Here is a 27,971-nt window from a genome sequence, read left to right on the forward strand (position 1 = left end):
TAAACCATCAAGTTTGTGGGAATTTGTTATGGCAGACCTATGACACTAACACAACAGCAGTTCTAAAATGAAGGCATGAAAATTCTACTTCCCCAATACATGGTACTGGAGTGTTAGAATTTCTTTCAGTCCTGGATGATCCAGAAAGTCTAACATCATTAATTCAGCCCTAGAAGATTTCTGAGATGTTGTTGGCTGTATTAGTATTACCTGAATCATGGATGCTATGGCATTATGTAGTTATTCTTTACATATTATGTTCCACTAACAGTGTTAGGGACACATATGCACTCTCTCTCTCTGTATTTAAATTGTTTGGAATGAATAGTATATATTTTCTGCTTTAACTAGCATTGGTCACTTAACAGTATATGTTGGTCATGTTTTGCGGTTGATACATTTGCTCAGCCTTACTCTTTTTAGTACCTACACAATATTCCATAATATGAATGTACCATATGAATTTTTTTTTCTAAATAATTCTCTAAAGTATAATGTAAAGGCAATAGCAATAGGCTAATTTTTATGCCAGAAGTTATGACTGAAGTTAGAAATATTTTAAAGTAATTTTTAACAATGTCTACAGCATATGTCATTTTCTATATAAGTCTGTCATTTTGTCATCTCACATCCTCACAGGAGGGGTGAGTACAGTAGAGTAAGATATTTTGTGAGAGAGGGAGAGAGATATCACATTCATATAACTTTTATTACAGTATAATGTTATAATTATTCTATTTTATTATTAGTTATTGTTGTTCATCTCTTACTGTGCCTAATTTATAAATCAAACTTTATCACAGGTATGTACATATAGGAAAAAAAGTATACATAGAGTGTTGTACTATCTGCAGTTTCAGGTATCCACTGGAGGTCTTAGAATGTACTTCCTGTGGATAAGGGGGGACTAATGTAACTTATATTAATTTTATATTATATGATAGGTCCGTAATGTTTAAAAGGTCAGACAGAAATTATATTTTTACTTCTACTCTGCAGAGATCCCATTATTACTCTAAGTACCTTAACAATTTTTATGACCAATAACAACATTAATAGTTATCCACTAAATACAGCTATGCCAGGTTATTAGACACAGCTGGATGCAAGAAGCCAATTGTGATGAAACAATCAACTGCTCCCATATGGTCCTTTCTAAAGAATGAATTCCATACAGAAATATCAGTGGTAAAGCAAGCAGCAACTTAGCATAAAGTCCAATAAGTAATGTTAAAAGGAAAAAGTAGTCATTTCTCCAAATAAATACTTGGCCTCAAAGAATAGTTAACAATTTAGTTTACAAAGAACTTTAATCTTACTATCTATCATCCAAATATGACTATCATTAGTAAACATCTTATGAAATTTGGACTTAGTTTAAATAATTCCTGGTCTCCAGAGACCTGATAATGTTTCCATAACTAAAAATTGATTTAAATTCTTCATTCAGATGATTCTAGGATTTTCAAGTTTACTAATATTTTGAATATGAAGATTTGGAGGAACCTTAAGGTATGCAACACACGGAAGACACTGGGACTCACTGAGAAACTAAAATTCTCATAAATCACGTGACTTAATGTGTGTATGTACAAATTAATTAAAGACTGAGAAAATATGCTAATACCTGAATTCTATCTGACTAAGGACAAAGTTAAATCAGAGATGTAAATCAACAAAGATACTAAAAGCTAGCATTCACTGTTATTAATAAAACAAAGGACAAAAATTAACTTTGAATAGTTAACAGTTTTGTCAGACAACTCTTTTGTCCACTGTTTTGGACAAGAGGCAGGCGTGTTTATTATTTCACACGTAAGATTATGAAAAAAAATGTGGTACAAGGGATAACACTGGGAGATGGGGTTGTGATCAATTAAGCCAACTCCTTTAAACACCATACTAATGTACATACTAATACATATGCTACAAAATAAAGCTAATTATGTCAGTTATAAAGTAAACATATAATTCTGCTTTTTTTGCTCCTGCTGCATTCCCCCCGAGGGGGGGATAAACAACCAAGAAGCAAACAAAAACCTTTCTGGGAGGCTATGATTACTCAAATTTCAGGATCAGAGTAATGATATGAAGCAGAGGAGGGGAAAATTGATTACCAACAACATACATTTGCTCTAATGCTCTACAAATTTTGAGACACACTCACATTATAGTATTTGACTGTTTTATCTTGACAATCATGTGAGAGACTACCATTTCTTACCTATAGAGGAAGAAGCTGAGAACCAATGACCTTAAGTGACTTGTCCAAAGTCATACAACCCGAAAACAGTCAACTCCCCAGTTTCTAAATCCTACAATCTCTGTACAGCCCAAATAGCCTTGCAAGGAAAAAACAAACAAACATCATTCCTCCTCCAGTCCTGTTCCCCTGTGCCCTCTCAAGGCACTCTTCTTTAAGATTCAGTCACCATCCACACACAAAGAAATGCCTTTGCAATCTCCGCTTGGTTCTCCTGCGTCTTTTGGATTTTCTGTCGCCTTTTTGCACATGTATTTCCTCCCTCATTTTCTTTGGCCCTTCCAACATTTGAAATAGCTACAATTACTGCCTCAGTTTACTTTTATAATAAGTAAAGCTATATCACTGGCTTTTTCCCACAGGATTCTGTAAATCTTAGTACTATGTGTGAGCACTCTTTCAAAGGTGTTAAAATATCTTCATTATAGTTGAGCAGAATAGCTAAGATGTTTGGTCCTTACCTAATGGTAGTACTTTTGGGTCCCTTATACTTTGCATAAAGACATACCAACACTCTAACTGAACTTTAATAGGCCAAAAAACAAATCCAGTTGTGTTACTTATGTACATTGTTATGAATTAAAAATATTTAGAAAATATAATCTGTATTTCATAATTTTTAGTCAGTCCTCAACCTTGACTTTTCTTCTTTTGCCTCAATCACTACCCGCCAATGATAGGCATTTGCATTCTTAATTACTGCTCTTTCACTTTTAGCAAGCTATTAAATTGTAAAAAGAAAAAGGCCTGTAGCATTTCTCACCATCATGTTTATTAAGACCGGCTCGGAACTGCATAAGGGGAGAATTATATTTCCTATCCAAGCAGGTGGGTATGTAGGATTGTAAAAAGAGAGCCTCAATGAACGAGTCCCTCTGAGTAGGAACAGATCATTATAACAGATGATGTGGGCAGACATCCCACTGACATTTAGCACAGCTTAACACAGCCAGAATGGAATAAAACTTAATAGTGGTCAAGGAGGAGAGAAGGGACAAGTAGTAATAAAATAACTGCAGCACATCCTGAGGTGATTTTCTGTTTCTCCTTTAAGTTAAAGAAGCACCATAAGGAAAAAAGTCTCATAAGTCTGTTAGAGTTACCTGAACAGTCAGTGGCACTGGGGGAAGCTGTCTAACTATGCACATCTTTCCTCGATAAGCTTTTCCCTTATGATTTCAACAGGTGAGTTATAATGCTTGCCCTACTGTCAAAATGGTTGTTATTAAGGAAAAAAAGAATTAAAATTTCTTCAAAATGTCATTACCATCTTTAAAATATTTTAAAATGATACAGACCAAGCTCAAAATATTCTCATTTTCAAATCTTTATGCAAATACATCAATAAAAGGAATAAATAATAAAAGTGTGTTTATGGAGTTGAAATTTCAAGTAAAAATCCTATGAAAACTTTAGAGTGTTATCACTTCTTAATGCTACTGAAGTTGCTGATCAGAGTAAGCAAAAGAAAAAAAAAAAAAAAGGAACCAGGGTAAGTATTTTGGGATATACACATTCCTTGGGCTTTCTAGAAAATTCTCAGTGAAAATACATTAAAAAATTCAGGAATTATTCTTTAATGTAGGCATTTCAGTTTCATTCTGAGGCTGTAAAACGCTTAAAGATAAGAACCAAACTTCCTATCCTAATCTTTACATCTAGAAAAAGAGATTGGACAAATAGGTTCAACATCTTAGGGTCCATAATTTCAGGGAGTTGGCAGAATTATATCACAGAAGGTTAATCTAAATTGAACTGGGATGGTTGCAAAATATAATGTTTTCACAAACCACATTTAATCCTTCCACCTTTTCCTGTGAAAACTCAAACAATTTTGAATTCTCCAAATCTGACTCCATTTTCAAGGTATTCTGTCATCACATATTAGTCCATATTAAAAACCTCAGAAATTATTAGTGTTAGTTCGAGAGTTTTAAAAAATATTTCTTTTCTATTTTCCTTGATCAAGTTTCAAAATGAAGAAAATCAAATACTTAAGAAAGAGAAAGAAAGAGGGCAAAAAATGGCTCTTAAATAAAAATGTAGGAAGGAGATGGGCCAAAAGGGAATGCTAACTCCATGTGGCTCTGCATACGGTACTAAGAAGCTTAGAAAAGAATAACTCTATTCTATTTTAGAAAAACAGAACTCTGAGGATTTAATCAGATAAAGAAGGAACTATGAGGATAGTGTCATGTCTTAGCATCAGAAGCCATTAATAATCTTCTCAAAGTGGGCAATGTGATAGGATACATGCATTTGAGAACTTCAGTACTCTTCATAAATACCGTAATCCTAATTTTCTTTAATTTAAAAATAACTAAAGAATGTCCACTCATTGGCTTTATTGTTACTTTTTTTCTGTAATAGACCATATAATGTTATTCTATAATTATGACTGTATACAAGAAAATCATCAGATACCTTAATTGTGTCACCACATGGATGAGCACAGATTTGCCAGATGAATTAAAACCTAATTGCTCCATGACTCAAAATGGGATTCTGTTTACATGCATTAACTTTGTATCCTACAGTGGCCATGTAAGAGATAAAATATTATATGTATATATATATACACAATATATATACACATATACATATATATATAAAGAATATACATATATATATAATGATAGTTCTGCAAGAAATGAGATTCACAAGATGCTGTAAGAAGTGTGACTCTCCCACGATTAAAAAGATTATTTGCATTTTCATGCTCCCAGGATACTAAACCTTTTTAAAGCAGGTATTTACAAAAACATCTGATGGATAGTTACGTCTGTATTGTGTTCTTTCTCCTAAATTCTGCTGAAATGATCTGTTGTCTAGGAATGAGTTTGTGTCATAAGCATGGGAATAACTGGGGAGAAAGCAACTGGATAAGAGTGCAAAAAGACAAAGATATGAGGTAGCAGAAGACAGGTTAAAGAGAAGACAGTTTAAAGTAATGACGTGTTGATGGAAGTATTTGTAGACCTCAAGATTGTGCTTGTAATGAGTTTAAGAGCAGTAGCCTCTTTTAATCACAAAAGAGACTTCATTTAATGTCTCAAGGGATAAAGATTTTAGAGAAAGATCTTGCTTTCCTGTTCTCTTACGTGAATGTAGCATTTGTTACAGAATGAAACAGGAAAAGAGTGTTTTTAAAACAACAGGACACTGTAAGATAAAGATTTCAATAAATGATAGAATAGGAGTATATCAAATACCCTAAATGGGGAGGCTGGGGAATGGGCATCATTTTATAGTGGGGAAAAAAAATCAATTGCATGATGGGAAAATATTTTCCTTTGCCAAAATTTTCATTTCCTATTTCAGGTTTTTACAACATCTAGAAGTCAAGAAGTTCCTTAAAATATTTTAGTTTTACTTTGAAAGTTTCTCAGCTACTGTTTATCAAAAACACTTTTCTTGGAGAAGCAGATCAGACATTATTTTCATGCTAGAACCTTGTTGTTTTTGTTTTCCTTATTTACTTTAGAGTCTAATGATATGACATTATAAATTTTTATCTAAAATGGATCAAACACAGATACTAGCTCACTGTAAAAATAATCATTAAAAAACAGCAACTATTATAAACCAATAAAATATATGTTTAAAAAAGTTTTGTATGTATGCCTTCCAACATGATATACTGATAATTTTAGTGAATCAAAATGTGATGAACATTTCCTAATTGTTCTATCCTAAGTGATGTGTCATTTACAATTTCTATGGAAACATTCAAATATTGTTCCAAATTTCTTTAGCAAAAGATTTAATATCTGTTTCAAATTCCAGATAAAGTAACAAACTCAATGTGATGGGCTCTGCAGAATTACTGCTCATTTTGTTTTCAGGAGTGCTTATGATCTTGATTTATTTGATATAATTAACCAGGGCTAAGAGACTAGGGTCTACATCTAATTACTTATGGGAATTTGGCATAGCTCTTATTATTTCTGGACCATATCTTCTCCTTCTACCAAAGAAGAAACAGTTGGACTAAGTTAGCTCTAAAGTCTATTTTTTATATTAATTATTTTATCAGTCACTGAGTTCTAATTCAATAGTATTCAAAGTGTTGGTCTGTGAGGAGGTTGGGAGCTTGTACGAGTAGGTAATCCACCAAACTGCTTCCTTTGTCGAGAAAGTATTGCAGTGAAAAAGCATGTCAGCTGAATTAAAGTGGGTTTAGCAAGCTCCTTATCTCATTAAGGACATCAGCAGCTCAAAAACTGGTCTAAGGGCCCTACTGTGCTCACACATTCTTTTTTTCTGCTCATTCAAATGATTATCTTCGAGCATACCCAAAAGTTTTTATGATGATGCAAACATTAGTAGTCTTCAGTCTTACAGCAATTGAAAAGAGTGAAATAATTGGCAGGTTTCCTAAGTATACCCTTCAACTACGCAGTTGGTTGTTCCTTAAATAATTAAGAGGCTATACATTACATTTAGCCTCCCAAGACTCAGGCTCAAGCCAAAAAAACTTGAATTAACCACAGCTTTGGTTCTTGTGACTGTATCTAAAACCGACCCTGACCAAAAAAACAACACAAAAGAAAACAAACAAACAAAAAACCCAAGTGTCTTTATGAGTTTTCAAACCGAAATTTAAATATCTATTTAAACAAATCACATGGCATTCACAGGGGAGTTAGAATCAGTGGGGTATACCGAATTTCTCTTATTAAGATCCAGAGAGTACAGAAGAACAAGTAACTAGTGTGAATAGACACACAAAATATTTAAAATATGAGTGTCCTAGAAGATTTAGAGCAGGATATACATTGCACTGAATATACAAGCCTAATAACTGAGTACAAAAACATCTGTCATTTTCAGAGGTTCTTATTTGTGGAAATTACAGCCCAGTGAATCTGTATATTTTTTCATTAACATAGTCTCAAAATTTAAAAGAAGAAACATACCCCTATCTTATTTTATTATATAATCATGCTCTTTAAGTCAGATATAACAGAATATTTTAAACGTATGTTCTAGGTATTAAATATTTACATAAGAAAAGAAGAGGGGGAATGAAAATTGGGATTCTTTCTCAGGGTAAAAATTACTATCTATATAAGTGGATGACATTTTCATTGTTCAGGTGCTTCAAGGCATCCATTTGGTCAAAGGCAGCTGCTTATATAAATAATGGTGGAGCTCTTTAGTTACGTATTTTTAAATTGGGATGTTTCAAACTAAGGGCAAATTTTATCAGAATGTAAATTATTTATCCATTGATTCATCTTGCAAATATTGACCCCTAACAGCAACAACACTTTCTCTTTCCCCCTTTTGCAGCTATTTGCTTGCTGAATAATTTTTGTCTCTCTTCATACACATATACCACATTTCTATATACATTACTTCATTTTAAATGTCTTTCAGTGCTTCTGAGTCTGACTGATGTAAGATGTTATTTTGAACATGCCAAAGCATCTAAACGGCCCTGGTCTTTTCTTTTCAGCCTGCATTCCTTGATAAGTGGCAGAGCTTCCCACTTATCAGTCACTCAAAGTGACTGTAGCTGTCAGTTGTGTACAAAGCGCAATCAGTTTGGAAGCGGAGACACCAGCATTTTTCTTCTCAGCTTGAAGCAAACACGTTTTGACTGCTAGTCATTCAATTTTAAAGCATCCTCAATTAGGGGCGGATGAAGATATAAAGAAAACACATCCTAAACACCTCCACCAGGCAACAGAAAAATTTTATTGTTATCTCTTGATTTACCTCACGGCAGCACCATCCCTCCTCTTCTCCTGGCTGCATGACACGGGTGCTCGTGACAACACACCCTTATCGTGGAAAGATGCAATAATATATTATACTAACACTCTGTGAAACCTCTGCTGGAGCCTGTTTGTGTTTTCTTTTGCTCTCTGCACCACTTGCATCGCCCCACAAAAATTCAAATAATTTATTTTAAAATTAAAACATAATGATCTTTTACACTCACTTGGCTTATGAGGGGACAACTTTTTATTCAATGAAAACAAGAAATCTAGTTGCCTAATAAGAATAAAGAGGAGGAGACTGAGCCAGAGAAGGAACTATGGGAGAAAGAAAATAAAATCAGAAGGGTGAAGGAAATGACTAGTGGCTATGTCAGATGGTCAAGCAGCAGGTGTAGACACAGATACTGGCAAAGTAGTGGAAAGGAATACAGAGGTAGAGAGGGAGTAAAAGCATGTATTCAGAATTAGAGAGTGGTTATGGTAGAAGAAAAAAAATTAATATATACTTTGCCAATAAACAGAAAAGAAGGGAAACAGAGATTCAAAAAGATGTATAGAAACCCAAGAATACATACACACATATATACACACTCACACGGTGTATACACCTATAGTAATATAAATCTCTAGTTAAATATGTGTATGATATCAAAATTATCTCATTACCTCTTTTAGTAAACGTGTGTGCATGCCATGAAAGTTCATTAGTTCGCCTTCTCTCATTTCCTATTTAGGTATAACAAGATTGCCGACATCAGATTATTCTTTTTAAAGATACTTACTGATTTCCCCCATTTATAAAAGAGCACTCTCTTACCTGGTTTATTATAGAAAGCAAAACTGAATTACTTTTTAAAAAAAATCCTGCCACATTTGCCAATTTAATAGGTTTAATTCAGTTTGATAAGATCAATTACTCTTATTTTCTTGGGATTATCTGAATTAAATCACTCATTGCTACTCTAATAAGGAGAGAGAGGAAGAAGGTGCCTTTTAAGTTTACATAGTACTCAACTGTTAGGATCTCAGATTCTCTCTCTCTCTCTCTCACACACACACACTCCTCAGTTCCACTGTTTATAAAATGGAGATAATGTCATAACCTACCTGAATTCTTGTGATAATTACTTGAAATGACCTCTGCAAAGTGCCAAGTACTTAATGAGTAATGGGCTGCTTCTTCTCACCAGTATAATACAAAGTACAAAATGATTTTACAAACCATAAACGGGAATAGGAAATGCTGGTTATCTATTTTTGATGGCTCCCTAAACATCTATTTCAATCCCTTGAGAAAATTATCATCTTGCTTATTATTACATATACTACAGAGTGGGTAATGTGCCCACACTTTATTCATTCAACCAGTCAATAAATATTTTAAAGTTCTTATTATATGCCAGGAGCTATCATATGTACTTTGGGTATAGCAGCGAGCAAGACAGATCAAATCTGTGACCCCACAGAACTTATTGCCAGGTGTGTATTGTGGTAGCAGTATGGGGTACAGCAAAACCAGGGCACATATAAGGGGTTGTTAACAGCTCTGAAGAGAAGTAAACAGGACAAATGGTCAGAGATGACTAAGAGATGCAAGGACTATTTTGGATTGGGTTGTCAGAGATGTCCTCGTCCCCCCACCCCCCATCCAGAGGAGGATGGCATTTAAAGAGAGACCTGAATGAAATAAGGGTCTGAGTTACATGATGAACTAAAGAAAGCATTCTAGGCCATAAGAAAGAAATATAAAAATGAACTGATGCTAGAACATTCCTGGCATATTCCCTGAAACCAGGAAGGACAGGTTTCTAGGGTAGAAGGAATGAGGGAGACACTTCAAGAGGTTGGCATCCAAGTACAGCCCAATAGACTAACATAAGGCAAGTGGATTTATTTTAAAGGACATGATTTTGAGCATGGCTACAGCATAATTAAATTTAAAAGATCACACTAGCAGCTATGTGAAATGTCTGCTTAGGGGGTTAACAGAGGAAGCTGGATTACCAGCTTGGTGAGGAGGCTATAGTAGGAGCCTAGGTGAGAAATGATGGTGGGTAATGGTAAGAGAAGTTGGTCAATTGATAGACTGAGGATAAAAACCAATGTTGATGGATTAGTTGTGAGGTATTAAAGAATGAAAGGATTTAAGGATAGTTCCTAGGTTTTGTTGACAGCAACTAGGCATATGGTCTCATACTCATAGTTGGATAAACTGGGAAATGAGTTTTGGAAACATAATTAAAGGTTCTGCTTTCAAAATGTGAAATTTGGGTGCTTACTAGTTATGTACTTAAATAGGCTGAGTAGGCAGTTGGATATTTGACTCTGAGGTTTAGGAGAGATATCAAGGATGGAAAGATAAATTTTCAAGTATTATCTTTAAAATAGTACATAAAACAATTAGATGAGATCATTTAGGGAGTAAGTCAGGTGAGGGAGAATTACAGCAAGTTAGCCTTTGAAGGATGTGGAAGAAGCCACCAAAAGAGACTGAGGATGGAGAATAAAAAAGGGTTTTGTTTTTGCTTTTTTTGTTTTTTGTTTTTTTCCCTAAAGCAGATTGTGGTCTTTTGGAGGCCAACTGAAGAGTGTTACACGAAAGTGGGAGTAATCAACTTTATCAAATGCTGCCATGTGACTGAGAATTTACCACTTCTAGGATACTCATTGCAGAAGAAGCAATTCCAGTTTTTCTGTTCGCTTCTCCTTCAAGAGAAAACTAGTATAATAAAGTATCCTTAATGTTCTATTTGTCTTTCTTGCTTATTTTATTTGATTGTTAGTCTTTCTTTTCTAAAGAAAAACAGAGCCAAACACACACACACACACACACACACGCACACACACACTGAAAAGTCAGTTTCTTTTTGTCTATAAGATACATAAAAATTTACCAGCTTTTTGAAATAAATAAATCAGAGGAAGACAATTATATGATTTCACTCATATGTGGAATTTAAGAAACAAAACAGGATCATAGGAGAAGGGAGAGAAAAATAAAATAAGATGAAATCAGGGAGGGAGACAAACCATAAGAGGCTCTTAATCATAGGAAACAAACTGAGGGTTGCTGGAGGGGAGAGCGGTGAGGGATGGGGTAACTGGGTTATGGGCATTAAGGAGGGCACTTGATGTAATGAGCACTGGGTATTATATGCAGCTAATGAGTCACTGAACTCTACCTCTGAAACTGATATACTATATATTAATTAATTGAATTTAAAATTAAATTTAAAAAATTTTACCAGCTTTTGAGTAGAAATTAGTCCTCCAGCTACAGAACTCAACCAAATTTGCCATGTGCTAGGAATGCCTGGAATGTAAGTCTTGACTCATGATATAACTACTCTTCATAGAATAATTAATTTTATGTTAACACTCTGTTAATTTCATTGACATCTAATTTTCTTTCTATTTGTCAACTCTATTCAAAGAAAGGAGATAGAAATTCTTTCTAAAGGCTTTGTGAGCAACTCGCTGCTATCGCGTTGTTTGACCACATTAATGAACGTGTAAACTAGGGTAGAGTAAAATAGATTCATTTTAGGCCAGCATATTGACTTCTGGCCTATATTTCCAAATTTGTTGTTGTTAACTTGCCTTGTCTTGTTTTGTTTCTCACTATTTGATAATTACATTCCCAGGGTTTTATCTAGCCCTGATGGGCCCTGTTTTGTTAACTGATAAGATAGGGAGTACAGAGCCACAGTGAGGAAGAGTGTTCAACTTTTCCACAGGTAATGTTGTTTGGGAAAAGGCTGTAAAGTCATGGGAAAGACTGTTGTCAGTCTGCTTTCTGGGCCAACCTCAGTGATTCCATAATGGCCATTATGGATCAAATGAACCCAGGCTTCACTTCAGAAATCATACTGCAAAGATCAGAGAAAGAAGCAGCACAGAAATGGCACAGAAATAAGATAGAAAAAGGAAAACAATAAGGAAGATTATTTGAGATTCCACATAAAAGATGAGAAAAAAACATCTTCCATGAAATGCATTGTTTGTTTTTAGTGAAAAGCCCAAGTCAGGATGCATGCATTCCAGAACCAGATTACAGCTTCCAAAACCTTGGTCAAAATTACTTTAGCACAGTCACCAAATATAGTTACTTCAACCAGAGTCTCAGTAATGATATTAAAGAGTTTAAAATATCAGGGTCATAGTTTAAAATTCTACATAAATATAAACTCATATTGTTTGATAAATCTATCAAAAAGAGAAAAAGGATGGTAATATTCTCCATATCTATGTTCCCTGGAAACACCAAGGAAACTAGAAAATATACATTTACAAATCTTAGAACTGCCTCAAGCTGTTCTTTTCTGCCATAACTCATTGTCTTTACAAGGACTCGTTCATTCCCGCATACTGGTTACTGTGTCTTGAATATTTAAAAAGAAATTTAAGAATAATAAATAAATAAATAAAATTTTAGAAAGAAAGAAAGAAAGAGAAAGAACAAAAGAAAGAAAGAAGAAAGAGAGAGGAAAGAAGGAAGGAAGGAAGGAAGGAAGGAAGGAAGGAAGGAAGGAAGGAAGGAAGGATTTTTTAAAATGATGTCCTGATTTCCAATCCAGGGTGACAGACTGACCATGTGCTTTTATTGCATTCTTTCCTGAGATACTGTTAAAATGATAAAAACTATTAGACAAATTTAAAATTGTGTATCACATAAAATAGTAAAGAATAAGAGGTTTACACAGGCAAGAAATTTGACTAGAGTTTGGAAGATGAAAATTGTAGAATGTTAACTAAAAGTGGGTGAAACAAACCAGAGTATACATGGAAGGAGTTAGGCTGAAATGGGGCTTAAGTTGCCCTCAGAACCACTAGAAAGTCTTGGGACTTGACAGTCCAGGTATGAGAAACAGCAGGAGTGAGACCTGGATTGGAAACAGGCATAGTTGAAAGTGGCTCCATCAGTTCACCTCTACCCCAGCTATGTCACACTCCCTCAACAGAAACTGAAGAGTCTGGGAAAACTTGAGATAGTCAGCATGAACACTGGATTTCCAGAACAAAGATTTCTGTGTCCATACATGTAATGTACGGCCAGCTTCTTATTCTCACTAAAGCAGTGTTCACCTGTTGATAAACCTCATTCATAGTCACAGCTTGCAATCTAGTTTTTCTCATCTTGCTTTTAAATCTGAATGTGTAACTAATGATTTTTTTAAAAAATTGAGCAGAACTTTAAGCTGAAAGAGAAACATCAAGATAAACAAGCAGGTGAAAAATGGAGGAAAAGAAAATTTAAGGAAATGAGAATTTAACTTTTTAAAAACCTCAAAGTTTCAATTCAATGAGAAATGACAAGAACAGGATTAAACAGGAATAGGATAACCTGAAAACAGAATTATCAGGGAGCAAGAAGAAGCTTATGGAAATTAAGAATGTAATTTCTCAAATAAAGATTCAATTAAACAGTTCAGAAGATAAATTTCAGGCAATCCCCTAGGAAGAAGAATCAAGAAGCAGAGGCAAAATATGAACAATAAGAAACGTATTTATTAGTCCAGAAAAATAAAATAAAATATCTGTGTCGCAAGAGATGGAGAAAGAACTGGAAAATAATAATGAGATAAAATGGGTAAAGAAAAAAAAAAGAAAAATTTTCAGAGCAAAAAAAAAAAAAAAAAACCACAGCTCTTTAGACTAAAAGATTCATGGAATTTACAATATAATAAATGAAAAATATCTGTATACATTCCAGTGAAATGTCACAATAAATAGAAAATACTAAAAACTTTCAGAAAGGAGAGATATTGGTCACCACCACCAACAAAACTCAGATCAGCATCATATTTCTTGTCGATGTTAGAAGATGATGAATCAATAGATTTGAAATATAAGGAAAAAGACTTCCAGCTTAGAATTTCATTTGCAGCCAAACTGTCAATCAAGTAGAGAACTTAAATAGAATGTTATTACATATACATATATTTAGAACGTTTTACCCCAGACACTTTATATCCTGCATCCCCACACTGCTCCTTTTCTTTCAGGAAGTTTCTCGTAGTTCTGGAGAAAAATTAGGAGCTAAACCAAGGAGGACAATATAGGAAACAGTGATTCCAGCTCCGGAGAATTATAAATGGACATTCCAGAATGTTGGCTGGACCAACTGATCCAGATGAAAGCAGGACAGGCGTCTAGGAAGCAGGCATCAAGAAAAGCAGGGTTTTGGAGATTTGATTTATTCTTGAGAATTTATGAAGTTATAAGGCAAATCACATGAGTAAACATGAGGGGAAAAGAAAAAAAGAAAAGAAAAGGGAAGAAAAGCTACACAAAAAGGAAATATGGAATATCCCTTTAAGACTATCCAAATAACAATACATAGATTTGTATTTTAATGTAAACAACATTTTTTGATTTTCAACTTTTAAGATTAAGCATTAGGTAAAGCACAACAGGTATGTGTGAATACATACATACATACATACATACATACATACACAAACACATGTATTAAATATATTTAGGTAGACATACAGGTAACAGAAATTGCAATTGGCAAGTGTGAAAAGACTATTTATGATTGATTGAAAAAGAAAAGAGGTGTAAGTAAACTATTTAAAGCTTAGAAGGACCTACTGGAAGAATTTAAATGACTTATGTAACTACATTGTAAGGTGAGGGAAGGAACAGGAGAGGATGTCCGGGTAGAGATACAAGAACTCAACAAATCTTCATGTCTAAGTTAATGATATTTAAAGATGATAAGTCAGAGACAGTATTATATTTTTATATACAGAGTAAATACTAAGAAGTTATTAAAAATGAAAATTCAAAAGATTTTAAAGTGGCTCCTTCTGAGTAAAAGGATTGGGCACAGTATACAGAGGAGCATATAGGGGAGTTGGCTCTGGGTAGGTGCTTTCCTTATTCTCTTGTACACTTAGCCATGTGACATGTGTTATATCAGTAAAAATTAAACTATATATGTATATCAATCCATCTGTACCTTTATCTTCAGAGACAGGCTTATCTAGACAGTGAAATAATATGAATGACTAAAATTCTATCATTAGGTAATTGCCAGGAGATGTATTAAAAATGGTTAAAGGATTTCAAAGTGGCTCTCTCTGAATGAAAGGACAGAAAGCTGCAGGTAGCATCCCTGATCTTCTAGGAGAGGTCACCTATCTTCTCGAATGGAGCCTCTACTTCCAGAAAGTACAAGGAGGAGCAGGAAGTCACCCTTCAAGCTACTTCTTTGTAACTCTGTATTTTCTCTGCCAATAATCTATCTGAAAGTCTAGAATTGTACCCTGTTCAGTTGTGGTATATTTTATTTCCTAGAGCAAAACATTAGTCAGAGCTCAAGGAGTTAATGCATTTCCTTCTCAGGTTGAAATGCTACCTTAATTGCATGGTGTTTATTCTTGGCATTTCCAGTCTCCTAAAGAGACAAGGTTACTTTGCAATCTCTTTGTCCTCATGTATGTGTGTGGAGTCTTGTTGAGGGGGGTAAAATGCTTCCAACTTACCACACTCAGAGAAAGAAATCATAAATCAGCAGGTCAGTCAGGTACTATTATTTCACCTTTCACGTTATTATGTTTTCAATACAATATTTCAATGGATTTTGTTCTGCATAATAATTTATCAAGAATTACCAAAACTCTTAATGAGCTCAGAGAACTTTGGCTCCAATAAAATGAAACCTTTATCACAAATTGGTTGAGCCCATAACTGCAACTTAATCATCCAATTGTACATAAGTCAAGTTGTATTTTTATTTTGTAGGAATAAGTTCCCAGGGAAAGAAAACTCATTTTAAAACTTCGGGCCATTAAGCCTTAAATGGTAAAATGTCGGTGAAATAAAAATGAACTAGGCCAAGACTTGGGAAACTTGGAACCCAGCCATTGTTCTACAAGTAACAACTTCTATGACATTGGGAAAATCTTCTAACCTTACTTGGTTTCAGTTTACAAATGTCAAAATAAGAGATAGGTCTAAATAAAGGCTTTCTAAAAATCCCTTGTAGTTCTAAAATCATATGAATTGTGGAACACTGAACTTACAGTTTTCAGTGACTACTACCATGTAGATTATATTCTTTTTTTCCTAGAAATTCTCCTCTTGCTGGAAATACCCATCAAATTGTTCATCATCAGAAATACAGAAGGAACAAGTTTTTCTCTCCTAATGACCTAGGCAAAAATTTTCAGCATTGTGTGCTCACTACATGTCAGGTATGATTCCATTTAATACTCAAACTAACCCAGTGTCAGTTATTATAATTCCCATTTAATGGATGGGAATATTGAAACCAGAGGGATTAAGCAATTTTCCTAAGATCACACTCAGATGAGGTGTGAACATGTAGAAACAGAATTCAGGTATGTCTTAATTCCAGAGAACCTGCTCTCTATCTTTATTTTTAATCATTCAATACAATTAAAATCATATTTCATACAGATAAAATTTGTCCCATACCACCTGAAGAGTCAAGCTCTTCCCTATATACCATGGAATGTACACTGGCTAGTTAAGAATACAAAAGAACAGAGATTTGTCCTTTGCTCTACCCATAGCTCTAGACAGAATCAGTGACCCAAAGCTACTACTAGTCCTGCAAATATATACCTTATGAATCAGAAACAATGACAGGGGATTAGGAAATACCAAATCTTTGCCCCCAAGAGAACACAATGAACAACAAACAATTGGAAAAGTTTGTGAGAAGGGAGAATGCAATCGATTTGTGGAATCTCTTAAGAAAATACAAACACTGAACTTTCCGTATGGGAATCATGACAAATACACATTTAAAAGAAGTAAAACATCTTTAAAAGTTCCCTCAAAAATATCTGAAGTGGATTTCATTCTAGAGCATGTTATTGGACTGACCCTATTAGATGCTAATAAGAACCTAAAATTCCATCAAGTATTATTGAAAAAGGGTAAAAAAAAAAATTAAAACTAGGACATGTTTCCCCCACTCACTCCCAAAGCTATAGAAACCCTGTCCCATACAAAGCTTCAAGATAAAAGGGAACTCGAGTCTCCAGGGACATTCAGTTTGTTGCCATAATGGAAGCTGAGTAGAGGTCACTCATTCTTTTACTTTAAAAGGTTCTGGTAACAGTGAATGAGGTCAAGATGAACCGTTGGTTTAGGATCATTATTGGAAACATAAACCACCTTATTATCCCTATTAGAAACAGGTTGATTTAATGTAAAAAAGAGATTAGTCAGAAAATAAAATTGCTAAAAGATGGGCACTGTAGCATAAGCAAAAGATTAAAGGGGAAAAAAGGTTACCTTTTAAAAAATCTAAAGATATTTTTCTCTGAAATATTTACAAATTTCATCTCACATATTAACGTGCATTAAGAGTTAGCTAGGTACAGTAAGCAGGAATGCAAAAATATTCTATTTTTTTTAAGGACAGCAAAGAAAAATATTAAAAGAAAACACTGCTGAATGGGAGAAAAAGAAGACAAACTTCTTAGTGTTGCTAAAATTGAGAGTCTCATAAAGAAACAGACAAGCTCTTGTGAGAAGATGAGATATTTTCTGGTATTATGACATGATTTTATCTGGAAAATGAACTGATTTATGACATTACAAAGAATAACAGAAAACTTTTTTGTTTCTTCTTTTAATCCTAATGAGTTACATGAATCAACCTAGAAGAAGACTATAACTCTACAAAAAGTCCTTGTAAGGAAGTAATGTAGATTTTCTCAATCCAATCACAATCATGCAATTGGAGCTACAGTTGCTTTTTAAAGAGAGAAAAACAGTTCATAAAGAATTGATCCTAAGTGATTGAACACAATTGGTGAATTTGCTAATTCTTCTGGCATTTTCTCTTTGAATATATAACTACAGAGTAAAACCTACTACCACTTTTTTCATCTGGAGTTGAAAGAAGATAGAAATAATAGGCCAAGAGAAATTTTAAATAACTTAGGTCATTAGAATACATGAATGTTTGTGCATACACAAATATGCACAAACTTGTTCATACACTTTTTAAAAATCAAATGACATATACTTCAAATGTAATAAAGATGTCTAAATCAACCTGTCCTTTAAAGAGGTCTCAGTAAAAAAATGAGAGAAATGTTGGGGAACATCATCCTCCTGTCATTTAACACAGCCATCAAGTGTGAAAATTTGTCTTGCTCTCTTACCCTGTCAATCTAATCCATCTAGCAGGTCTGTCTACCCATCTAATGCACTGCATGCCTTTACCAGCATTTGGGCCAAGCGTGTATTTATAATTGAAACCAAAAGCTTAAAGGCAGCCTTAATTGTGGGTCTAGTAACATTGCAGTCCACTATTCTACCAATAAAGGAACTGGAATATATTGTTTTCTAAAGCTCAAAGAGACAGTGGTATAAGACACGTAAGAAAATGCAATCAGGATGAACAATATACGTTGGTGTGTTTATTTCTACAAGGTCTTAAGCTCCATATTTAAGAAAGATAAAGGAAGTAGATCAAATTCAAAATATAATAGGTATCAAGTAAATTTATTCTGTAAATTCTCATGTAAGCATTGATTATGTGTGCATTGACAAAGATAAATTTTATAATACTATTTGTTATGAATTTGATTTGTCTTCCACCATAGCAGATTTTATTTTTACCCTTCTTCCTCCTTGTCAGATGATGCCAAGGAAAAGGAGGAAGGGGAAAGAAGAAAAGGGAGAGAAAACATTCTCAAAAAGAAATGTGGCAAGGATTTATACAAGCAAAAAAAAAAAAAAAAAGGATCTGTTCCACATTTTTAATCTTCTATTTCTACACATGGCCCTATAGGGGTCCTTCCCAAAACTGAACAATTTCTCAATAGACTAATTTAAATATATTGTGACTTTCTTAACTATTAAGTATTTGCAAGACTGCCCCAAATCAACAATTTATAAAATATACTTTATAAGTATGTTTTTAGTTAATGAATATACTAGAAACTGTGTAAATGAATTCTTTTCAGATCATCAGTCTTGCTCCGTACTTAATTTTTGCTTGAAACATTTCCTACTTCCCAGATTAAATATATATAACTGCTTTATTATCTTATATTTTCAATAATTAAAAACATTTTAAATGTAGATAACCTGGTACCATCAACTAAAACTATATTCAAAGTCAGCATACTTAGACTGAACATGAAATCCAACAAACAGTATTTTGTATTTTTTTTTTAAGTAGATTCCAGCCCAGCACGGAGCCCAACACAGGGCTCAGACTCACAACGATGAGATCAAGACCTGAGCCGAGATCAAGAGTCCAACACTCAAATGACTGAGCCACCCAGATGCCCCCAATGAACAGTTTGAAACCACTGAATTGAATAACCACATTCCAGAAATGATCAGACAGATAACACCACATTAGGATTTGCTGCTCATAATTACAGTTAAGGAAAGCAAAGAATCCTGGCTGGATCATCTCACTGATGTTTCTCTGTCTCTCTGAAGCTGTGACTAGCTCACAAAAATTTCAGGTGGACCAAGAACGAGTAAACTCTGATTGGGCTATATAATCCAGGGTAAAGTAATTAACTATCCCTGATCCAATTAGGTAAATGGGATAAACTCTGCTGGCAATGAAGTCTAAACATGATTAAATACACAAATGAAACAATGTAGACATGTTTGTTTCTGAAATTTACGATATTTACCTTAAAAATATGTTGGATTCTCAAGAGAGAATTTCAAAAGAAGGATGAATTTCTCTTAACATCTGCTTCCAGAAGACGATGTTACATAGGGTAGATTCAATGCTCCATGAATTAGATTCTTTTTCTTGCTGGTAATTGGAAGTATGTATTGAGCACCTACTGTGTGCCTTGATACTCCATCCATGATTTCATTAAATCCTCATAAACAACACTCTTAGGAAATAGGCTCTTTTGGAAAGGGAATTTTCAAAAGGGGAAATATTTTTGTCAAAATTCGTGCCACCTGCAAATGGGGAAAACAGGCCAGCCCTGACAACTTACTTTTTCCTTCTGTTACCAATATAGCTGCTTTCTTCCATCTTCGTTGATGCTCCTTATTATCACACATTTCCATTTAAGCAAAAGATGCGGGTTACAGAGCCCTCACTCTTAGTCTCTCCGGGCAACATGAAGGGTGAAATTCTACTTGAACACCAAATCATTCCCCTTCCCTAACCTCAACCCTTATCACACGTGGCTCTTGAACACATAGTAAAATGTCGTCTCTAACAAAACTTGCTGTACCTTTTTGCTTCGGTTTCCCTGCACATCTCTCACTGAGATCACTCACAGTCACATTTTAAACATTAAAGGACAGAGAAAATGAAACCTTTCTAACATTTCTTGGCAATAATTTCCTTTTGGTATAGGATGAAAATGACTGTCAGCTCACTCAGATCGAAGCTCCCTGACAGTAGGGGCTGTGCCAGTCACCATTCGCAAGATTTCTCATGGCCTAGGAGGTGACACGGCAGGAATTACGTAAGCCGAAAGTAATTTTTATTTTGGAGGTTATTCTAGTTAGGTCATCTAAACATTGGAAACAGGATACAGACAGATAGAAGATAGATAATAGATAATAGATAGATAGATAGATAGATAGATAATTTTTTTTAATTGGAAGTTTGCATGAAATGATGATTTCTGACCTGGATCTGTTGCTGAAGCAAATTGATTTTGTGTTGTTGCTGCAGAAGCTGCTGCTGTTGTCTTGCAATCTGTGGAGAAATTGCACATGAAAAATTTAAAAGTATATTGTAGTCCCAGGGGGCAATTACCAATGTTCTGTGGCTCCAAGTTTGATTTGACACTGATTAAGATGATGAAAATAGATGTGCCTGTACCCCTACAGTACCAGCAATTCGTCCTTAAGTAGGATCAAACAAGATATTTAGTCTTCGGAACAGTTTCTTTTGGCCTAAAACAAATGAAGCCTAAGACACTCCAACAGTGATCCGATGCCGATGGTAGAGTGTTGGAAATCCCTCTTCCTTCCGGGCAATACAGTAGCAAGGTACGGCCTCTGGCATTTTTAGCTCTTTTCTACAAAAGAAACTACAGCGTCAAGGTGGGGGGGGGTGTTGTTGCAACCTGGGAGTTTGGGGTAGCACAGAGTATTGCATTGGCAGAGGCTGTATACCTCAGCGAGGTTTTAGTATTTGCTTTTGTTTTTTTGTAAATACTGCCCTCATTTCTGCCTCCCACAAATCCCTGAAGTGCCAACTCTTCAATGCACTCCATCATGGTTTCTGTTCCCATTCTCCACTAAAATGATTCTTAATAAAAGTCGCCAATCTCATTTTTTAAATTCTTTTTTTAAGGTTTATTTATTTTAGAGGGGGAGGGAGAGAGGTAGAGAGTGGGGGGAGGGTAAAGGGATTGGGAGGGAGAGACTCCCAGGCAGACTCTGTTGCTGAGCATGGAGCCCGACACAGGGCTTGATCTCACGACCTGAGATCATGACCTGAGCCAAAATCAAGAGTCAGACGCTTAACTGACTGAGCCACCCAGGTGCCCCTCATTTTTACAATTCTAACGTGTTTTTTAGATTTCACCTTTTGTCCTTTCATCAAAATTCGACACTCGAGTTCTCTCCCCTGATCCTGAACTTTCTTCCTTGGCTTCCATGACAGCATATTTTCCAGGTTTTGCTCCACCCTCAGTCTGTTCCTTCTCAGTTACCTTCAACTGCTCTGTCTAGCCAATCAATGTCGTAGTTGTATATGGCTCAATTTTAGACTCGATTTTCCCCCGTATCCCTACTCCTGAATGTATGCCAAGTACTTATGAATTTGTTTCTCTAGCCTATTCTTTGCTTTCAGCTTCAGACCCATTTTTCCAAAGACATTCTCAAAGGTACTTCATATTCAACAAGTTCAAAACTAAACTCAATTATGGCTATTTTCATGCTTTCATTTTATCTTAGGGACATGGTTTTCAAAAAATCCATTTTTTTTTTCTCCTCAAGAAAGGTAGAAAGGAGATGACAGGAAAAGGACTATCACTCTTTTCCTTAAATCTGGTCTTTCCCTTCTGCATATCAATATTTCAGGTGATCCTTAAATCTTTTTATCAGCACCTTAAGCATTTATCAAGAAACTGACCACCTCATACCCCTCCACAATTCCTCCTGTTCTAGCCATTGTTGTCTCTTGCTGGGTTATTGTAATAGTCTCCTATTGCTCTTTCTGCTTCTGCCTTTGCTCCCTACAGCCTATAATATACCAGTATCTAGAAAGATCCTTTTAAAATATAAGTTGTGTCATGTTATTCACCTTTTTAAAATCCTCTGTCTCACGCAGAGCAGAAGCCAGTCTCCATACAATGCCTGTAAGACCCTGTATGATTTGGCCTCCTGCTACTGGTTTCACCTTCTCTTGCTTCTCCCTTTATTACCCCACTCTTGCCCCTCTCCTCTACTGTCTCCTGAAGACGCTAAGGATGCTCCTATCTCCCAAGGATATACCTGCCTCTGGGCTTTTGCACTTCCTTTGCCCTCCATCTGGAACTCTCTGTTCCTAGATAACTGATTGCTCACTCCCTCACCTCTTGCAAGTCTCTGATCAAATATCACCCTGTCGATGAGGTCTTCCCTGAGCACTCATTTTAAAAAAGCCTCTCTCTCTATCTGACACCCTCATCCCTAATTCTCTCCTTTATTTATATCCCTTATTAACATCTACTATATAGTACTTGTTTGTTTACTGTCTTTTCCTAACTGGAATTCAATACATTAGGAATTTTTGTATGTTTTGTTTTTTGCTATATCCCAGTAACTGAAATAGAACCTGGCATCGAATTGGTGCTCAATAGATATTTACGAACGAAAAAGTGTAGAATGGAGCTCAGAGTCCAGTGAAAAGGCTGGTCAATGAACATTAGCATCACTAAGGGCTGTAATGGGAATAGCAGAGTGCACAGAGTAAGTACCCCTACAATGAGTAGGGAGCTTTAGGAGGAGGGTCAGAAAAGGAGTTCTCAAGAGAAGATATACCTAACCTGAATCTTAAGGAATAAGTATTAAATGCCCTTCAGAGTTTTCCCTGTGCCCTGATGAAAAGATCAGTGACCACAAGAGTGGCGATTATGCATGTCAGCACTGCATGGTAGAGAAGATCTAGGGGAGTAAAATAGGCTCTAGAAACCTGACCTGAAGCTTTCACAAAGGGTCTTCTCTCAGGCTTGTAGGCATCATTGCTTAGCATCTTTCCAACACAGGAGAGAAATTCTGGAAGAACCTAATGATTTCTAAAATTCCAAGGATAATGTCAGAAAAAGTAAAAAATTCTAGAATCCTTTGATGATATGTGGGGAGGGCCAGAATGTGAAAGAGAAGAACGAGGACTTTGCTCTCTATTAGTGATTGCTCAGATTTTTCAGGACAAATATGCCCTTAGACCCACCAAAGTAGTGATTCTCTACAAAGAAATATCCCCATCTGACCTACACTTTCAGAAGCTCCTAGAATTTTCTAGGATTCAGATGTTTGAAAGCATTGAGAATTATGAACAAGAAAAGAGTAGTGTTTTTCTAGACCGTCACAGGTGAGCATTCTGAACACTTATTGCTGGGGTAAAGCAAGAGAAATATGGGCCATATTCAAGAACAGGCCAAATATATCTTTAAGGGAAATGATCAAGTATTTCATTAAAGATGAAAGCATCATCTTTCAAGCACAGATGAACCACCAAGTAGGGAAGAGTAAACTGAAAGGGGGTCTCTTCAAATGTAATCTGAATATTTCTTCTTTCAACTCTGCTAGTTTACGTTTTGAAAATTATTAAGAAGGTTTTGCAGGCATGTGTGGACACACAAATACCCCTGACTAAATAATGGTCTTCTTCCACTTGGGACGGTGAATGGACAGAGCCCAGAATATGGGATGGCAAAAGGAAGTTAGCCCCAGAAAAGATGTACCATGTCTATATATAAATTCACCCTATGACACCCTCTTTCTTCCCTTCCCATTGTTACCAATTTTAAGTATAGTTCTTATACATTGCCTCCATTTTCCTACTACACATTTGTCAATTCTTATGCCTCATTTCTATTACTAAAGCTCCACAGAAGCCAGAGGCTTAAAAGGCCAACAGTGAGAAACTAAATGACAAATCTAGTAGCTTTGTTCTTCTGGAATTGTTCATTTTCCTTTCTCTACCAGCTATATGCCAGTATCTCCCAAGGCTCGACCCTTACTTCCTTTCTATTTTCTAATGATATCACCGCTATTCTAATTTAGGGCTTCAAACCCGCCATTCCCCTGCATGAAATGCTCTGGCCCCAGATATTAATATGATTGTCTCTTGTATGTCATGTAGATCTGAGCTCAACTGCCAGATCCAACCACCCAATCTAAGAAACATTGCCTTGCCATACCGATCAATATTTATTAAATAATTCTATTACATTTCATCAAATAACTTATCACTGTCTAAAGTCATTTTGTTAATTCCTCTTTTCCCTTTGTTAATCATCTCTTTCTTTCCACTAGAATTCAGAGGTTCTATCTTTCTGGTTAATTGATATAGCCTCAGAAGTTAGCACAGTGCCTGGCACATAAGAAGCACTGATTATTATGTGTTGAATAAATGAATGAAACTTTTCTACCCCAGTGGTTTAAACTACTATCTCTATGTAAATAATCTAAGCAATTTAGTTCAGCCCTCTTTTCAACTGATATTTCTAGCTGTTTTTTACATACCTCCAGTTAGACAACCTGACAAGACCTCTAATTAAACATGATAAAACCACCTGCTTTCCCAAATTTGCCCTCCTCCTGACTTTACCCATCACCCAGGCTCAACATCTTTCCTCATTCTTTGCCCATGCAAAGAATTCAACTAATCATAATTTTCCCGCCTGTTTATCTTTTCTTCTCTTTTTCTGTGGTCACTTCTAACGATCTAGTTTAGAATCTCCTTATGTAATTTATTATAATAGGCATCTAACTAAACTTCCTGGGCCATAATTAATTTACTTCACTTGTTGAATCCTACTTATTCTTCAAAGCTCATACAAAAACACCTGTTGAATGAAATACTTCACGGTGTCCCTGACTGGAAATGTTCTCTTGACACATCATGATTCTATTTGGTACTTCTCTCGTGACCTATCACAATTTCACCTTGGTTATACTTACTTCCATGTTACATAGCACTAAAGCAGTTGATAAGCTTTTTCGGATCAAAGTGTTTTTGTTTGTTTGCCTCTTTTGCATTTTGCTTTTTTATTTATTTATGTGAGGTGGGAAGAAAGGCTTTTATTGGTCTTTGTGTGTCTAGGAGAGTGTCCTCTACATAGCAGGCAAAACTATGTCTATGGTCCTTTATGTGTCCCTGGCTCCTACTCACCTGTTCTTGTTGCTGTTTGGCCAGCTCCATTTGCTGGCGCTGTTTCTCGATCTGAGATGCAGCCAGTTTCTTCTGCTCATCGTGGGCAGCCAGTAGCTGCTCTCGCAGACTGGTCAGCTGATTGATCATACCCATAAGCTGCCTCTCCTTCTCAGCTAGGCTTTCAGGAGTCCCTGAAGATAACGTGGCAATAAAATATACAAGAAAAGGGAAATGAGAAGAGAGTGATTATTCAATGACAACGATTCTGTTGTACAGAGAACTATTCTAAACAGAAGGTCAACACACAAACATATGCTTACTTTCTTTCAGACTTTTAACTCCACAGTGAAAAGTGATGGCTATTCCCCCTTTACAAAATATCGGAATGAACAAATATTTTTATTGCTTTTTATGTATGGCAAGTAATAATCTATAGTTTTTAATTTTACAAGCAAATCAAAAAATGGTCGGGTGAGCATCTACTATTTTAATGTTCTATGCTGGGATGTGACAAAAATAAAAAGAAGCCTAAAGCACAGCTCCTTGCCCTAAGTAGTTTTTTATCAAATTAAAGAGGCAAGACAGAAACATGAACATTTAATAATCAAATTATTAAGAGATCAAGTTATTATTATCAGTAATATGAGTCTCCTTTTCTCAAAAAAGAATCTTGAAGAATTAGAACCAAGGAGTTTTACATTAAAAAGAGGAAAAAATCTATTAGCCAATCAAATTTTAAACAGTTTTCTCATATGCCACTCAGAGCCTTTCTTCAAAAATAGAATATAACTAGCAGGGAAAATATTCAAGATTGAGAATATAAATTCAGGCCAATATGAAATAATGAAATATGGTTGAAAAAATAAGAGATCACATTATAGCCACCAAAGATTATAGTTAAATTCAAGACTTGGAGAAGAAGTCACAGTAGTCATTCACAATAAATAACATGCTCAGGATATTTAAAACATGCTATGAATCTTCTTTGTCAGGTTAAAATACTTATTTGATACACCAAAAATGTGAGCAGTTCACTGAAACAGGAACAATATCACTTTTAATTGTTCTTTTAAAATTCACCAGATAGACAAGACCCCTATGGTAAAGTAGTCACAGCAGGAGAAAGCATACTTTTTAATTACAATTTTCACTTTAATATAGACACTAAACACTATTCTAATAATGCATTTGCCACCTGTATATGTAATTAGATAGAAGGATCTGTTATAACTCAGTCACCCTTCCCCATCCCACTGTATTTCTCTCCTAACAATTTATGCTGAAAAAGCATGTGCTTTTTAGGAAGTAGTAGCCATAGCTAGTGGCTTATAATTTTCACAGGCCCATTTGGAATGGAAATAAAGTTTCTAATGTAATTTAGATAGGCTAGAGAATAAATATCTAGAAAAGAAATTATGAGTGAATAGAAGTCAAGAATCATGCATTATACTCTTTATTATGAATACCTAGCATTATTCAGGGCAGTTGCCTAATAAATTATTGCTAACAATTTATTATACTTCAGATATTTGGATGCCATTGAACAGAAGAACACTTATTCTAAGAATAATTGTTGCAATTAGGATTCTAATAAATAATCTAAATATATACTGGGAAGTTTTTTAAAGAAAATTTCAAGTGATGGTACAATGTACATCTTCATACATCATTAGTAACAACATTTCTAGGAATACATACTAGGAAAAGTAATACATATCAGGCCTTGTAATCCTCATTATCTTCAAGGAATAATTTCACTTATAAAAATCTAGCCCAGGGTAAGCGTCCAACTCTTGATTTTGGCTTAGGTCATGATCTCAGGATTGTGAGACTGAGCCCTGCATCAGGCTTGCTGGGTGTGGAGCCTGCTTAAGATTCTCTCTCTCCCTCTCCCCTTGCCCCTCATCCCTCTTCTTCCCTCTCTAAACCAAACAAAACAAAACAAAACAAAAAACAACAACAACAAAAAAACCAAAAACAAAAAAAGTAGCCCACAAAAACTACAAGAAATAAAGATAAGTATTTAAAAATGTTTTAAATGAAATATTAGGAACAATCTCAATATCAAGTGGGAATACTCAAATAATTACAGAACATCCAGATTGTAGAGTATTTTTTACCCATGAAAAAACTGTCTTTTAAGAATATTTAATGGTATGGGAACTTGTACATGATACAAAGTTAGGTGAAAAAACTGGGTAGAAATGAAACATTTGTGAAAAGGCAACCTACTGAATGGGAGAAAATTATATATCTGATAAAAGGTTAATATCCAAAATAAATAAAGAACTTACACAACTCAACAGCAAGCAAAGCAAAACAAAACAAAACAAAAAACAAAAAAGTAAATAAAATTCAATCCAATTAAAAAATGGGCAGAGAATATAAATATTTTTCCAAAGAAGACATACAGAAGGCCAGCAGGTGCATGAAGAGATTCTCAGCGTCATTGATCATCAGGGAAATGCAATTCAAAATCACAATAAGATCTCACCTCATACCTGACAGAATGGCTATTAACTAAAAAGAGAAGAAATAACAAGCATTGGCAAGAATGTGGAAAAAACGGGACTTTAGTGCACTGTTGGTGGGAATGTAAATTGGTGCAGCTATTATGGCCAATAGTATGAATGCTTCTCAAAAAATTAAAAATAGAACTATCATACGATCTAGAAAT

At 35.1% G+C, this 27,971-nt stretch overlaps 1 protein-coding gene across 6 annotated transcripts in view; it reads right to left on the bottom strand.

Annotated features, from left to right (window-relative positions):
- The window catches only part of SOX5 (SRY-box transcription factor 5), a 957,215-nt gene that overhangs the window by 169,798 nt on the left and 759,446 nt on the right, over nt 1–27,971 (bottom strand). For all 6 annotated transcript variants that reach the window (XM_040642245.1, XM_040642242.1, XM_040642244.1 and 3 more), the window contains 2 exons: nt 25,313–25,485; nt 20,612–20,680 (listed from right to left, as the gene is read on the bottom strand). In XM_040642245.1, coding sequence (XP_040498179.1) covers nt 20,612–20,680; nt 25,313–25,485 — 242 coding nt within the window. The remainder of the gene's footprint in view (nt 1–20,611; nt 20,681–25,312; nt 25,486–27,971) is intronic.

This window comes from Ursus maritimus, unplaced genomic scaffold, assembly GCF_017311325.1.
Source record: "Ursus maritimus isolate PB19 unplaced genomic scaffold, ASM1731132v1 scaffold_26, whole genome shotgun sequence".
NCBI lineage: Eukaryota > Metazoa > Chordata > Mammalia > Carnivora > Ursidae > Ursus > Ursus maritimus.